Consider the following 16,249-nt stretch of genomic DNA (forward strand, 5'->3'; position numbering starts at 1 on the left):
TTTGCATTTCCATTTCCTTCATGTACCCTGTGTTATTTGGATTTCTCAGCCATTTTTTTGTAACAAGTCTCATGAAAACTACCACAAACATTGTTCCATAAGATACCATCTAAGTAGATATACATGCCCTCCCAAATACAAGAAGAAAAACCCACATTATAAGTTTCATATCATCTCCCAACACTCCCACTCCCACTCCCTTTCCTATTCTTCTCTCACCCATGATCTTTCTCCTAGCCTCGATTTCCAGTTCAGTAGCCCCAATACTTCACTCAATCGACCTTCCCAACCTTCCACCCCCAAAGCTGAAGGTTTTGGTCTGTTTTACATAACAAATGAGAAATCATCTTCATCCTTCTTAAGTCTAGGATCGGAGTCCGAAGGTGAAGGGTGATAAGTTGATTTGAAACCATTTGATAGCTTATTCAGCATAATAAGCTGCCTTGGCTGGTTCTACATTCAAAGAAGCAAAAACACACACATCACTCTCGGGCAATCTGTTTGATAGAGTAAAGATGGTAATAGGGTATTCTTCAACTTACCTCTTTGAGGATTAAGTGCTTGTCCAGACTTCTTGATCGCTAATCGTTGGCCTTCAACATCAATCAATCTCGAAAATGATTTCTTTCTTTTGACTTCCACCTGAACGAGAAGGTGCAGCATCTAATCGGCGACCCGAACCTGCGATCTGAGGTCCAAGAACTGGGTTTGATTGAGCTGCTGAAGCGGCAGAGGCTCTCGCATCCTTGTACAGCACAGCCTTTGCATGTGTCATCAAAGCGAAATGGAAGGATCAAGGATTTTGTTGGATGAGAGACAGGAAAGCTAAGACTTACACGTGAGTGAGAACCAACTGGTACATTTAGGACATTTAAGTGCTTCGCGTGGATCGACTTCATTGGGATCTGAATTCATACAAAGTGAACAATCGCACATAAAATGATACCGCTGAGCCAGATCATTTCTTCTTTCTTTTCGAGTGCCCGCTAAATCTAAATATGAAGTGACAATCTAATGAAAACAAAGGATTTTTTTTAATAATCTTCCATCGGTAGGATGAAGGACAGAGAAGAGAAGAGAAGGAAACTAACTTCTTCACCCGGTTCGATTTTTTTCAATCACAATCACTTTGACACATTCTTTACCTCCTCTTGCCCGGATCATCAGGCGTCAGCTGAGGATGAGCTGAGAGGCTTAGGATGAAGTGAGCAGATGGGAGAGCCCCCCTCGGGCCTCAGGCTTCTTTGCTAAGGAATATTGCCTGAGGGAGGCCTGGCTCATCTCCTCAGTTTCTGTTGATCACATAATGAGCTGACAAGCAGAAAGAAAAGGGAAAGAGATGGGAAACAAATGGGAAACAAATGGGAACAAAACAGGAACAAAACAGGAAGATTTCAACGCTCACATAGTTGTGAGCATCAATTTTTGCCCCTGTGTGTTGTGATCTCCGATCTGGTCAACAACTTCATTTCGTTCAGTGGTAAGTGAATCCATGCTGATGTCGCCTTCAGCGTCCGGAGGTAAGTCTTCTCCATCAATGGAAGAGGCTTCTGTGTTGTTGTTGTTGGTTTGTAACTCTTCTCCTAGGGCTCTTCTTTGTGCTCTAATTGCTCTTGATTCGGCTTGAGACATGATGTAGGTTTACAAGTTATGTGATCCAACTCTATCTTATGAAGGTAAATTCTGAAGGTTATTTGTTAATCGGATACGGTTGAATGTGGACTGATTGTTTAGTGATTGATGAGGTAGTGATGGGGATAATGAATGGATAGAAGATAAGAATCAGAAAAAAGTTAGGTCTAGCTCTTTAACTAAGAAGTATAAGATCTAACACTAGTAGGAGTAGAATTGATAATAGTGATGAAGGAAAATTAGTGTAATCTAATAATAATAATGTGAAGGAAAATATCGAATGCTGGGACAAACCAAAAGGAGCGGAGGGTATATTATATACCGTGTCTCACTTGGGTGTGGAACCTTATGAGGTCGTGAACAATTTACTCCCTTGACTATTTTGTCATTAATCCTATTCTGGATCGGGGTTCATAATGACTCCTTTGGGTTTGCCCGCTTCTATGACGTATTACTCTTAAAGTCATACCTCGTTAAGCGCGCGCTTCTTATTTTCATGGACCAGTCTCCCAATTCGTGCCTCTTGAGAGAAGCAAGAAAAACAAAGAAACAACTCGCTGAGGAAGAAGAGGCCAGAAAGAAAGATTTGTGAGTATTCCGAATTGTTTCTTTCTTTCGATACTTGTTACTGACCATCTTATTTGTAGTGCGTGGCGCCGAGCCCGTCAGGCTGGGCCAGAAGGCCTCAGTCCTGATCTTGGCAGGACTGGGACTCCTTGGTATTTCGACAAGTGAGTTCCTTCTCTTTTTTTCTCTTTCATTGTCTTCAAGAGTCTGATCAGCTTCTGTTTGGTTTTCAGACCCGGTCATCATTGGGAGGACCGTTGATACGGGAGACGCCAATACCTCAACACCGATTCAGTCCACATCGATCCCTTCGCCGAGCCAGGCTTCCAGGAATTCCCTTGCCCTTTCCAAATTCGTCCCAGTGAGTCCTTTTTTTTAAATCTCACTTCCTTCTCATTTCGATACCAACTGACCTTTGATTGACTTGTAGAATTTGAGATCAATGTTGATGCTGGTATCACACCAATTGTTTTTCCAAAAGCCCACCAAGGCTTTGGAACGCCTATGACAGCTGTTGGAGAACATCCTCACCATTTAGATGTGGTCCATCGGGACCCTGTCTTTGGTGTTCAAGAGGCCAGAAATTGAGTTGATGAAAGTAAGTTTTCATCTTATCTTTCAGAAGCCACCAAAAAGTAAGCAACTGATCTCTTGATCATTAGATCCACATCCATGTGTGGATCTAACTCAATCACCAGGCCCAGGCCCTGGCGACGCTGATCACCATGTCGAACCCGTGGAGCGCAAACCAATCCCGGCCAAGTTCTACTTCAACCTTTTCCTTGCCAATCCCCTCACTGACGCCGACAAACAATCCGGTGTGCCCATCTCGTACATTGAATACGGCATCCCAGTCAAGACCCCTTTGGACATCATGATCCAAGTCGATGGACAATCACTCGGGCAGGTCAAGTCGTCCCTTTTCAATGCGTGTGACAGCCACAAGAAGGGATGTGGCAAGATGTTGAGGGTAGCTGACAGCAAAGGAAGAGTGATACTTAAGGGTTACGTGACTACTGGTGGCATCTTTGGTAAGACTGCAATGCCAAAAATTTCATCCGAGGATATTTTGAAGGATTTCCAAGCCATGATCATCTTGAAGAAGGGAAAGGAGGTTGGCTTCAGTCTCTTCATGGACAACCCAAAGAAAACCGCCAAAAACAATTCCAAGGTAAGCCCTTTTTCCATCTTTCTCATTCTTCTCATTCTCAATTTGGTACTGATTTTGTTTAAATCAATTGAACAGACAGTGGATTTTAATTGGGTGTTGCAACACCAACTTCCAAATGTGTTGACTGAGGATCAAGTCGATGAGATGGAGATGGCGGTGAGTTTTTATATAATCTTTTCGAATTTTCAATTGATAAGAATCAATCTTTCAAACAGACTATACATGTTGAACCGGATGTTCAGGCCCATAGAGTGACTCTAATGACAATGTATGGCTGTGTTTCAATCGGAAGTAAAGAGTGTATGGGTTGTATCAACCCAGCCAACACTAACAAGGCAATGCATCTCTTGCATTTGGCGATGGACATATGGGCAGATCTCCTTGTAAGTCACTTTCTACTCCTAAAAATTGCTCTTTCAAGATACTGACACTGATTAATGTGCTTTGATCATTTCAATTTAGGCCATTCATAAGCCTGGAGTCACCTTAATGAGACCACCTACCGGACCCGAGTTTCAATGGTTGCCGATCAGCAAGTTACATTCCAGAAAGGCTTCAACCGCCAGCTCTGTTCAGTCAACCTCTCAACTCCCAATGGTCTCACGCTACGAGTCTACACCCCGATCAGATTCCCCGGCCCCAAGGCCACTCCCTCACTTTGAATGTTACCTTGACTATTGTTCGATTGAGAAGGACGATCAAGAAACTCGCGATTTGCTCAAGAAATACAACATTGTCAATTTCAAGATGTTTCTATCCTCCGAGCTTAGCTGCGCAGTGATGGCAGGTTTTGGGTTTGGGTTTGGACAACATGTCCGACTCCATGAAAATGCCATATCATATTGACAGCATCTCAAGGATGAAGCTAATCCTACTTTCTAAACCTCACATCCCACCTCCAATAAAAAAAACATGTACTGGCCTCCTTGTGTCAAAGAGTAACATTTTTATGTTGTAGCCACAGTATACTATAGCAAAATGACTCGCTATCTATTATTGTTTGTTTGTTGTGAAAGAAATATGCTGTAATCAAACTGTTGTTTAGTAAAAAAACAAAGCTCCAAGTGTGATCGAGATTCCAAATGAGAGTGAATTTTAAAAAAAAGCTCCAAGTGTGATTGAGATTCCAAATGTTAGTGAATTTTAAAAAAAAGCTCCAAGTGTGATTGAGATTCCAAATGAGAGTGAATTTCTGCAAAGGTAATCCTTATGCCTCTCACTCAAATCAAGATCAAACCAATCATAGGATTTTTCTTGTTTTACGTTTCTCAAAATATCTTATAATCTATCTCATGTTTTGAGAAACATGAGATAGAAGAATCTCATTTCCTTGAGTGTTCCATCAATTTGATTCACCTCCTCAATGTTACAGTCAATTTCACTGGAGATTCTAATAAGACAATATCTTTCTTTGCATATTTTCAATATCTTGATTTAAGCAGTACAACAACATTTTCTTAAAACTCATCTTCATCATCTTTAGGTCTGTAACCACCAGTCTTGTAAAGATTGACAAGGAACAAGCTAGTACAAATCTGGCTCATTACCCTTGTCAGACATTTCAACTTATCAACAGCCTCAGCCAGCGTACCATTCCTGCGGAGAGCATCTTTGAATACCTTGAATGTGCGCTCGATCGGGTTGAAGTTGGGCGAGCAAGGTGAAAGATAGACCAATAGAACTCCAACTGCCTCGCACAATGCTAGAATTCCACCACGGCGATGGATAGTTGCATTATCCATCACCAGAACCGAGTTTCGATTTGGGAAGCGACCCATGACAGGGAGCTTGAAACAGATCGAGAGCATCAGCTCATTATGCACAGTTAAATAAGAGAGAGAGACAGTCACTTACCAAGATGTGTTTCAAAACGGCCTGGAATTTGTCTTGACGATAGCCATTGACCTTGGCGTTGACTGCGAGTAAGCCCAATTCACAGATGGCAGCCAGCACAGTATAGTGATTCCCCGCCCTCGTACGCTTCAAAGACTTTGGTCTTTTGCCTTTCTTGGACCTAACGTGTTTTCGTTTGACATCCTGTGGTTGAAGCCCGGTCTCATCTTCATGATGGATGAAAGGATAGAGTCAGATTGGATATGAAGAAGAAGATAGAAGGCTTAGAAGGAGATGGATGCTTACCTAAGAATACCAGACACTCTGGTGGAAGATGGGCAACTTGACCCGAATACGCTGCTCGAAGCTCGGGTGATTGGTTGCTATCAACCTTTGCAACCTTGTGAACGGTGAGGTAAAGCCGTTCCTTGAGGTCATTGGCGATAGTTTGTCAACAAGCAAGTAGATCAGTATGATCATACATCGCCTCCTGGACCTTGTCCAGGAACATGCACGGATTGGCTTCAATAAGTTCAAGCATGAACTGTCGGTCTTGGTCGGAATACAGAGTCGGACATCCTCGTTTATCATATGAATCCGGATCTCTGATGACCGCATGAGTAAGGTCGTAGAGTTCTTTCCAACATGTGAAGGTTTGCGCTGAGATCGAAGTGAGGAGATCATTGTTGATGGAGGCAACCGGTTGACCTAATATGAACTTATTGAGAGCAATAACCTTCAACTGAGGGGAGTATTTGACATATGGCATAACAGATATGAGAGAAATAATGGACCAATTGATGGACAAATGATTCAACGATAAGGAGTGGTTGTTATCAAGGAAGTTGAGATAAGGGTGAACCCAAGGTTGAACCTCGAATCACCTATCTCAACTGTAGGCTATGCTTATAGGAATGCCCGTATTGGGCTGTATTGCTGTGAAATTAAAAAAAATGAATTTCATTTTATCAAGCTATTCTGGATTGACTGTAGTTGCAAAAAAACACAAAAAAACTATGCACGGCAAAGGATACACAACTTTGAGTACCGTTATTCAGCCAGGTCAGCAAATTTGCTGACCTGAGCATGGGAGTGTGTCAATACCCAAAAAACAAGTTCGCACCGTGGGCCAGGTGTGAGACCTTGCCCTCGGCGTTGGAGGATGATTTTCTGAATAACTCGAATACAGCTTACGTTTTTGACATAAACGTAACATTTAGTCATTCAGATTGGGGCGCATTGGAGATGCTCTAATTCAAAATAAACAAACAATTGCTTTTTGTCAGCAGGTTATTCAAGAAATCGCTTTTCCACAATTATTTGACTTTGTAACTTTGCCTGCGCAGGGGTGAGATGGTATGCGGGTCACATAAATGTTGGGCGAGTCGCTTCGAGGTAAAAACAGTCCTTCATTAAATTCCAGCCAAGAAAAGCTTCAAGTTACAATTATTCTAGGAATCAACAAAGGACACAAAATGGAGTTGAAATTGATTTTCTCATACAGAAAATATCAAATCTTTACAAATAAGCGTGGATCCAATTTGAATAAAATGCTATCTAGACAATGCAATGTCCACAATATGGTACAGGTTCTTCACGTGTTATTACAAAGACAGCTCGTCTTAAAGTGTCGATGACCAATTTCCTTCCAATTTCTATCAAATTTCACTTCGAGGATAACCATATTCAAGTGAATCAATTTGACTATGAATCCGTTCAGATTTCTCTTCAGATTCTGAACAAAAGCTAATCACTGGGCTATGTGCTGATCTGGGAAGTTCAAATCCAGTAGTTGTTCTTCTTAATCCTAAAGAGATACCAGCTGAATGACGCCTAGCGTGATGAACTGGAACAAGACCTAACCACTCTCGGGTACCGCGCTTGACTCTTTGAAGAATGTAAGCAAAACGTGTAGATGTTTCTTGAGAAGTTTGATCAAAGATTTGTTCATGAGCAAAAGCATTCCTAAATCTGATCACTGGATCACCTTCATCTGTACCTTCACCGGTAAATTGTGTGAATCGAGAGGAATATCTTGATGGTCCGTATGGATCGTAATAAGAGCTGTACTCAGATGAGCTTGAGTCGTGTTGCTTACGATGCTTAGTTGCAGAAGGCAGAGATTCCAGCTTGACCTGTTCACGGGAGTCACCGACACGGATTGAGATTCCTTTTGAGGTGCCCTCGAACATCATCTCATCCATATAAAAATACATGCGGTTTAAAAGACCGCTGTGAAAGAAGCCGCCTCGGCCGTCAACAGTAGCTAGCTGTCGCTCAATCAAAAAATCCTCTAGTTTTTTTCTTGACATTGGGCGATAACAGATGCTTGAGCGGTAGTGGGGTGAAAAGTCAGAGGGTGATTGAGATAGAGCAGGAACATCGACAGCATTTCTCCGATACCTGACATACGAAAGAGTTGAATCAGCCACATTCGACATCCAGGAAGATGAAAGAAATATAAAGCCTGACTCACACATCGTCAAAGAAAGTATACCACCACCTTGTCAATTTGTTTTTATGAATAAACTGTAATCGATCATCAACGGCTCGCAGTGATCCACGACAGACTTCCGGAAAATCACGCATCTTAGGATCTACTTCTTCCAACTTGATATGCTCAGCCAATGATGCCGCAGTAACATCTTCTTTCATCAACAAGTTGAGTAAGAATGAATATGACATAGTGTTGAGCTTCCAAGCAAACTGGGTAGCAAAATAATCACGTCTACTCTTAAGATGGGTTTGTATCGAGCCTATTTTTGTGCCAATAACGTGCTTATTGTCTTGAAAGATTCTGGCAAGTCCGGGAGAAAGTTTAAAATCATCCAGCAGACCGATTGAGTGCGCCTCCCGCGTGTACTTTATCTTACTGGTGACTGAACCATTTGACTTAGCTAGTTGTCCGTCACAGTAATTTATAGTAACCTCAAATCCCGAGTTATAGTTATACCCTCGCCAGCTCAAGTCACAATTACGCCTGATCTTCAGAATTCCACTGCGGAAATGAATGCGCGAGTCTGCGTTTCGCCTGAATAAGCCTTTCTTACCCTTGACTCGCTCCCATTCCTCTGTGAGGGGTGCAAACACTTCTTTGCCTTCGAGAGATCGTAGTAGTAAGCGGACTTGTCGTCGCATCAGTATTTCCATCGTATTATTTTGATTTACATAAGCTTGTAGATCTTCTGATTGAGTAATGAATATTGGATCAGGAGACTGATCGTATCTAAAGATCACAGTAAATGGAAAAGGAACTACGTCGGCCCTTCCAAAGAATGTTGTCACGTTGTGCGCGTAGGGAGGGGTGCGCGGCTTCCAAAAGCAATCGGGTCCCGTGAACTCGTGGATGATAAGACCGCGTATGACGTTGTGATCATTGTTTTGCCTATTTGATGTGACCATCTCCGCATTGGCTCTTGTGTATTCTTGTAGCCCTACAGTCCGCAAGATTTTCAAATTCTCAATCAATCTCTCACCCTGAGTACCTTTGAATCCAAGTAGATATGGTGGTCCTGTGTTCTCTTCCGACCACTTGAAAGACGTTTTGTTCATGATTTTGTAATCTGGTAAGGCCAACAGTCTTTCTTGGAAGGATGCCGAAGAATAAACTTAGATTCAACCCTTCGGGTATTGTGTTCTGATAAAGAAGTCTGAACTGAACAAACGCACAGTGTACATATCGTTTCCTGCCACACACGCCGAGTGATATGTTTAGCCAAGTCTAGCTGCGGGGAGAATAAATCTATACTAAAATCTAAGCGTTTCTGATACCGTTTGATTACGCGTTGAAATATCGGAGTACGAATAATTGTAAAATAAGCGTTCAAAACATATATCTACGTGAGATGATGAAGCATGGATGAAATCAGGAAATGGCCGCTGAGAATCCTTCGGGCATATGATCACGGAGAAACGTAATGACGAACTAGCGCAGTAATCACTACAAGCAGGGGACCACCCAGAACGCGACTTCCTTTGACTTTGAGGGCAACCAACAATCCTATGAAGCTAAGGAGAATATCATACATAATCGGACATACTGTTTGATATCTCACAAGGAAAATTCGCTTTCATACCTGATCACAAGATACCCAAATTTACCAACAGTGTCAGACGCATTTTGTGTTGGATGGATGAAAGGTTTGGCCCTCAGCTGTATAGCTAGAAAGATAAAAAAGACACCCATCTATGGCGCGATTGAAGGAGGAAAAGACATTAATCAGAGGCATTTATAAATGTGTAAGGCAAATTGGATAGTACCGAAATTCCTTCACGAAAGACGTTGACGCGATCCCGGGGAAGATTTCTAAACAAACAATTATCCTTGATGACTAGCGTTCCAATAAGGATTGTGGCCAGCTTGACGATCATAGAGAATGCTTTGAAGCCACTCCAACGGCGACGGTAACCTATTAGCACGCTGCTTTAGTGCTGTCGTGTTCATGCGGTACATCACGGGTGAATTGACTTACAGCTGTACAGATATACGAATGGTCCTTGGTCGCAATCGACGAGACGCATGTACTCTTGGTCGACGGCGTTACGCTTTTCTCCTAGTTCAGTATACTCATCTACTTTGGGTGCTTCAACATTCACCGTTTGCCACAATCTTATAGGGAACCATAACGATAATGTACAGATATTGAACATTGATGCCAGAATTATAGGTACTGTCCAGTTGATGTTGATCAAAACTCCTTGTGGTTTTTTCATCGTGGTAGTGTAGCAAAAGTCCAAAGAGGCACGATATAGATCTGAAGGTCCGAGGGGGTCCACTTGTGGTTGATCGCTATTAACATACGGATTGGGAATCGCCCAAAAGTCACTTGTCCAAGCAAGAGCGCCTATACTGATTTTGGAAAGGGGGACCTATACCATGGATGATGTGAAAGTTTTTTGGGTCAACGGATATCTGACGAGGTTATGGACGTCAAGACTCCTTGGGATGCAAAACTCACATAAAACGAGGTAAGGAGAAAAGTGAGAGTAGTGATGTAAGTTTTGCTTTGTCTCCACGTCGAACGAATCTTGGAATTGTGGAAATTGTCTTCCATATCGAAACCTTCCCCAAACCGCGCTGAGTTAGATAGCCTTCTTTGAGGTCCTGTCCACCCACCTGTAAGTCTATAAAATTCATAAAGACCCAAAGCACAGATGCATCCGAAAATCCAGAACCAGAGCACTGCTTTTCCAAACGCACTGACAAAATCAAGCCCGACAACGGCCGGGATCCGTCCGAATAGGACGTTTACTATGGTCAAGTTTGAAGACGCAGCCGAGTCGAATATTGGTGTAGTCGTAGGCAGAGGCGATTGCCAATAGTCACTTCGGAATCCAATGAGAAGACCGATCATCTGTGACATGTCCCGAAACATCTCGATATTCATCAAAGACATAGCATAAGGGGTATCCTCTGCATCAAGTATCGTGTCCATTCCCAATGAAATTATGTCAGTCATTGAAAGAAGCGATGCTGATGCGGATCTATTCAGCTTCAGATCAGTGATTGTCAGATTCGCGGGTAAGAGGTGCATCGGCAAGAAGATGAGTCTCCGAATTCTTTCTTTTTTAGGAGCCTTGGCACGCGAAGCCGGGATTTCGGAAGGAAGATCCGGTAGGAATGAGATTGTAGACGTATTTACAAACGGTTCTGAATCGTGATGCGAGCCTCGCTCGAAGTCAGACTCCTTGCTTGACGAATACTTTTGCTCTGTCTTTGAAGGGATGTCGGAGATTTCGTTATTCATACGATGGTTTACCATTTTCGTGCACTTTCGTCCTCTGGTGCGGTGAAAAGGATTCCAATTATACGACGGGGGGTCTTGGGAGGTGCCGCGGATCCAGTCTCGCCAGGTTGAGCCCTCTTGTTCACTCATATCATTAATTCTCACTTCTTCAAAGCATGCATCTTCGATGCTCTCAAGCAACTCGTCAAGTGCCGGTAGTAACAAAGCTGGTGCGCCACGTGTGAATACGCGATGTGCCGGAACTCCGATTTTGGATCCCGTGGAAGATATAGTTGACTCGCCTCCCGTCAGAAGGGGTTTTCTATCGATTGTAGGATCTGTCGAGGTCTCAAAAACGCGAGAAAAGTCGGTAGATCCGTTGGACATACGCTTCGTCAAAAGCTGTTTGTGATACGTGTCGGTGACCAGAGTGCAATTTTGAGATGATGGTCCAGAAGAAGATTCAATGACAGATGGACATGCTGAGTCCTGAGACACATCCATTTTACGAAAGGAATGGGAATCAGTTCTCGGCTCATTATCCTGTATTTGACCCAGATTGAGGAATGGGGCAGCTACACAAGCTGTAAGATCTTGCGGGCTTAGTGTCGTAGAGGAATCTGATGTATTGACCATTTCCATGGAGCTACATTGGACCGGATTAGTGGGCGCACTTGGGATAGGATCCGGCTCGGGATCAACATGTATGATTGGAGGAAGACAACCCGTGGTCAAAACGGGTGAGCAAAACTTGAAGACTGGAGGCTGTGGCAAAGGTGATAGATGCCGGCTGGCGCGAGTCGAAGAACCCTCGGAAGCGTCGGCTTTGGTTCGTTTGGCTGAGTTGGTATGTTTTAAAGCTTGTTCTTCATAAAGTGATACTAACGAGGAGATCTTGGTGTTTGGTCGTCCCGCTGAGCTTCTTGACATATTCTATTTCAGGTTTTCTTCGGCACAGACGGCGTTGAGCGCGAGACAAACAAAAGGAAGCGACAAATCTTGAAAGCGATGCAGAAAGGGCATACGGAAGATTCCGCTGTGAGTTCAGAGAGCAGCTGCTGTGACGAAAAGCCTTTTACCAAGGCGTGTCATGGCAGCCGTGGTCTTACATAAACTCTGGACCTGATCGATCATCTACTTGAGCTGTCTTCGCAGGACACCATAGATGGTACATCACCCGAGAGGTGGGATCGTGAAGTTCGTGCGCATTTTATGTTTAGACGCGTCCCGAAAGAAGGGTGGTATGGCCCTGAGGCTGAAAGACCAACACTTGCAAATTGAGGTGTGGCAATAGGTGAATGTCTTCTTTCGTGAATGGTGTTCTATTATTCTACAGCCGTCGTGAGGAAGTGGGATATTTACCTTTTTTATACGATGGACGAGAGAGGAGGGTGGAGGACAAACCTCAAACCCCGAAACACAAACCTGTATTGCCCTGTACAGATACTCGATTTTCGAGTAACTCTCATCAGACCTCACCGGAACATCATGAAATGTTGTCCCAAAAACAGTTACTCACAAACTTAAGGAATAGAACACATTAGTTAGGTGTGGCAAAAAGTCCCTTAGTACGCAGACCAAGGGACGGTAAATTTCAAATCCAATCCTAACCTAACACCCCACGGGGTGGCCAGCGGAACAACAAATGTACAGCGTCACACTAAGAATGATACGCTAACAAATGTGAAATTAAAGCCTAATGAGGATAACAATGAATAATTTTGTATAACTGACTAAAAAATATAAAAATACGAAACTAATAATCAAAACCCCTATCACTCAAAATGAAATAATTCCCCACAACAACCAAACCAATAAAGTAAAAGGGTGGAGAGCAACGCTGGGCCGCTGCGTTGCGTTTCACGCAACGGGGGGTTGCGTTGCCCCGCAGCGGTGTTTTTTTTGGCTCAAAAGGCGCAGCGAAGCGGGCAATGAAATTACCCGATGCGTTGCGCGTTGCGCAACGCCAGCAACGGCGGTGATGACCGTCAAAACCTCATTATGAAGGAGTTGTGCAAATATGTTGTTATTGCATTGTTTACTACGTGTGTTAATATGGAAAAGCACTTGTAAAAAAAATTAAAAAAAAATTAAGTTCCACCTTTTCTGCCACCAAAAGCCTGAATCGCTTCGTTCACCTCGGTGTACTTGTGCGCTAAAGGTACCCCTTGACGTATCCAGAGCCTCGCACCCACACAACACTCAATGGTCTTTGGCACGAGTGAAACACGATCGGATGAGCAGACATCTGCAGCAGCCAAAAATGTTCTTTCGACTGTAGCCGACCCCGCTGGAAGACTCATGTAATCTCGAGCTAGAGATGCTAACACCGGAAATGCCATACAGTTCGCCTGAAGAGATGAAGATTGTAAAACATATCAACAAATTGAGTAAAGACGTGTATGAAATCAAATGTCCACATACCTCCCACCATGGCAGAATAGCCTTGCTTTCCCGTGCGTTATCGGTGATAGCCATTGGTTGTGATCCTTTCAAATAGGCTGCAACTTCGTCTAGCTGAACTTCGGGCTCTTGAGCTTTGAAAAGCTGGAAGACACCAGTGGTTGGAATTCGTGAGTTTTCCTTGGGTGGTGCAGGTGTCTCCTTAGGAGTGGCTAATGTGACCTCTTCCTTTCGCTTGTTGAATTTGCTTCGAAATAGATTTCCTGCACGGACGGTGTGCGGATGTTGGGGTCCAAAAGCCTGTTCATAGAATGCTAGTCGAAAGAAGGGATTGAGGAGGCTTGCCATGACCGTGGTGTCACATCGCAAAGCCTCTTCGAGATACTTGTCGACACGAGCTTGCATCGACATGATCATAGGTAAGAGGGCATCCCCAATCTGAAGTTCCTTAGCCCGATTTGCAAGGTGAACCTTCAGCGCATAGAATTCTGGGATTACCATGGATCCTGTCGGTCCATCGCCCTCCATACGCTTGGTCAGATCGAGGAACGGCTGTTAAAAGAACTGGTTTAGAACACATGACAAGGTTAAAATGAAAGTTAGACTACTTACTTCAAGTTCGCTAGTCAATTCCTCAAGCGAGTCCCAGTCATCGGGAGTAAAGTAAATCTCATGGAAATATCCGCGCGGTTTTTTAGAAGACCTAGCTCTTTTTTTCTTGCTTCTAACACGTTCGAGGTCTTCAGCAAGAAGTTTGTTGACAACCTATAATACAAATGCAGATAAGTAATGATAGGTCAGGTGGAAGCTGTTCACCAACTGACCTTGCGTGCCTGCACTAAACGATTGAGTGAGTCGAATTCGGCGTTCCATCGAGTCGCATTATATCCTGGTATCAGCGGTAACAACTTCAAGTTTAGACTTTTTGCTTTTCGAGCGAAATGTCTTCTCCACGCCGCAGATCGAGCAACTCTGCGTGAAACAAAATTGGCCTAAAGTAACCAAAAGACATAGTCAGAAATGTAACCATGGAGGTGCAGAATGTGAGATAGGGGAGGGAGAGGATGTGATTACCTTACTAATCAGAATATTAAGCTCGTTCGCATGCTTCCTGGAAGCACTATTTTTGAAAACATCAAGATTGGAGGCTTCAGTCGAGTTAATGGGATCATCATTGTCCATTTGATCCTCCACATCTTCATCATAGTCTGGAGCACAGGCTACCAGATCTTCAACCTCTGAATCATGATCGGTTTTGTCTTCTTCTTCAGGTATGACTTCATCATCATCGTCTTCGGCTTCGATGACAATCATGTTCTCTTGGTTTTCGTCTTCCTCCTCTTCTGCAATGACTGGCATCTTCTCAGATATCGGAAAAACCCCTAGAAGGGATTCGCGCTGTTGGTCTCGTGAGGGTGTGGAGCGTCCTAGTTCGGCCAGTCCACCTTTGACTGTGGATGAAATCTTATGCAGGAAACAGCGATGATAGTCAGTTTTCGGATCCCAGGTGTAAGATTGACCGGGAGAGGGTGTGATTTCGTCTTCGGCAATTTGGAATTGAGTGTGCATCTCCTCGCTCATGGTTATGTTATTTGATCCAGAGTCTGTGACCTGGCCTAACATGTGATAGTAGTAAAGACGATTTGGTTAGGCTCGATTGTTTAGGTAAATTGATTCAGAGAAGATGAGAGAAGAAGTTAAAAAAACCTATCTTGTAATGAAGCTTGTGCTTCTTCATGAAATGAACCAGCGGCTGAGCAAGCCATTTTCCGTTATGATGCCAAGCTATGAGTTTTAGAGTGAGGTGCCGAACTTGATAGGTCCATTTTTCATTGATGTATGCAACCAAAACCCCTAAGAACGCATGAATGTTGTTTGCGGTTGTCCAACCGTCGTGGATGAGGGTAAATTGGCCCTGGTTGCCCTACGTAAAATAAGAGTTCAATGTTAGTAAAGGAACTAATCTTATTAACTTGATGTCGTTGTACATCAAAACTTACAACTATTTCTTTCAACACAGTGTCTTTAAATGACATATACATCCCAGCTGCCTCTCTCGCGACCCACGTGCGCCCAAAGACCTTGATGTCGCGCCGGATGTAGCGGAAGGCAAGTCGTAAGTAGTGATCTTCAATTCTGCTCCAAGGGAGCGCTCCAGCAAGAATCCAAACAGTTAGAATTTGATTGAGTGTGGTGTTGTCGAATTTTTTGGATTCCTTCACGTCAAAAAACTCGGTCATCGAGTGCTGGTTCTTCTCATCGGCAGTCTTCTTATGCTTTTCGAAGGCTGTCGGTGGCAGGTTGCCTCCGGCGTCAATGGCCTTTTGGCGGGCTTTACATACAGGTCGAGTTCTTCCTTTCTTGCCAACGTAACCGTCTCGGTGTGACTTAAGGTTGGAATAAGAGTCAACTGAGGCTCGAGCCACAGTACCACACCATAGGCACTCATATGAAAGGGGTTTAAGTGTTCAATCCTGGTGATTCATATTTAATGTTAATAAATCGCAATAATATTGATTTAATATTACAAAAGGAACTTACATCACCCTGCTTATAGGTAGGTTCGGCAAAGTAATCTCGAACCTCATCGTACTCCATTTCCTCTTCGGATTGTTCTTCTAAAACCTTAGCTCGCTTAGTTTTTTGCCGATCGGTTAAACCGTCATCGGAATCTTGGTTCATCTCGCCCTCCGAAGGAACATCTTCTTCATTCGGCTATTTGAGAAAGTTGACTTTGGTTAGCAAGCGGAACTCACAAAGCGATGAGTAAGATTCATATATCAAATTCCAAAGTCACTCACTGCTGAAGCTCTCGTTGGTTGTTCCTTTTGTTTCTTGGTTTGGGAGCCTTTGGAAGTCGATTTGTTAACTGAGCTTTGGGTTTCCTTGCTCCCACCTGCCTTCTTGCGCGATGTAG

At 43.5% G+C, this 16,249-nt stretch overlaps 3 protein-coding genes across 3 annotated transcripts; all 3 read right to left on the minus strand.

Moving 5' to 3' along the window:
- Positions 1–421: 421 nt before the first annotated feature.
- On the minus strand, positions 422–1,632 carry MELLADRAFT_108191 (uncharacterized protein; the record flags this gene model as incomplete). The annotated part of the gene is made up of 4 exons (XM_007412105.1): positions 422–453; positions 543–593; positions 837–1,011; positions 1,465–1,632. The coding sequence occupies 4 exons, from the start codon at positions 1,630–1,632 to the stop codon at positions 422–424; spliced, it is 426 nt and encodes a 141-aa protein (XP_007412167.1).
- A 4,965-nt stretch (positions 1,633–6,597) lies between these two features.
- On the minus strand, positions 6,598–11,859 carry MELLADRAFT_116992 (uncharacterized protein; the record flags this gene model as incomplete). Its single annotated transcript, XM_007412104.1, has 7 exons — positions 6,598–7,606; positions 7,680–8,637; positions 8,901–9,039; positions 9,130–9,211; positions 9,280–9,364; positions 9,676–10,072; positions 10,162–11,859. 7 exons carry the CDS (start codon positions 11,857–11,859, stop codon positions 6,862–6,864), a joined length of 4,104 nt encoding a protein of 1,367 aa, XP_007412166.1.
- Positions 11,860–14,144: 2,285 nt separating this feature from the next.
- Positions 14,145–14,646, minus strand: MELLADRAFT_64656 (uncharacterized protein; the record flags this gene model as incomplete). The annotated part of the gene is made up of 2 exons (XM_007412103.1): positions 14,145–14,324; positions 14,407–14,646. The coding sequence occupies 2 exons, from the start codon at positions 14,644–14,646 to the stop codon at positions 14,145–14,147; spliced, it is 420 nt and encodes a 139-aa protein (XP_007412165.1).
- Positions 14,647–16,249: the final 1,603 nt, after the last annotated feature.

Source organism: Melampsora larici-populina, assembly GCF_000204055.1.
Source record: "Melampsora larici-populina 98AG31 unplaced genomic scaffold MELLAscaffold_28, whole genome shotgun sequence".
NCBI lineage: Eukaryota > Fungi > Basidiomycota > Pucciniomycetes > Pucciniales > Melampsoraceae > Melampsora > Melampsora laricis-populina.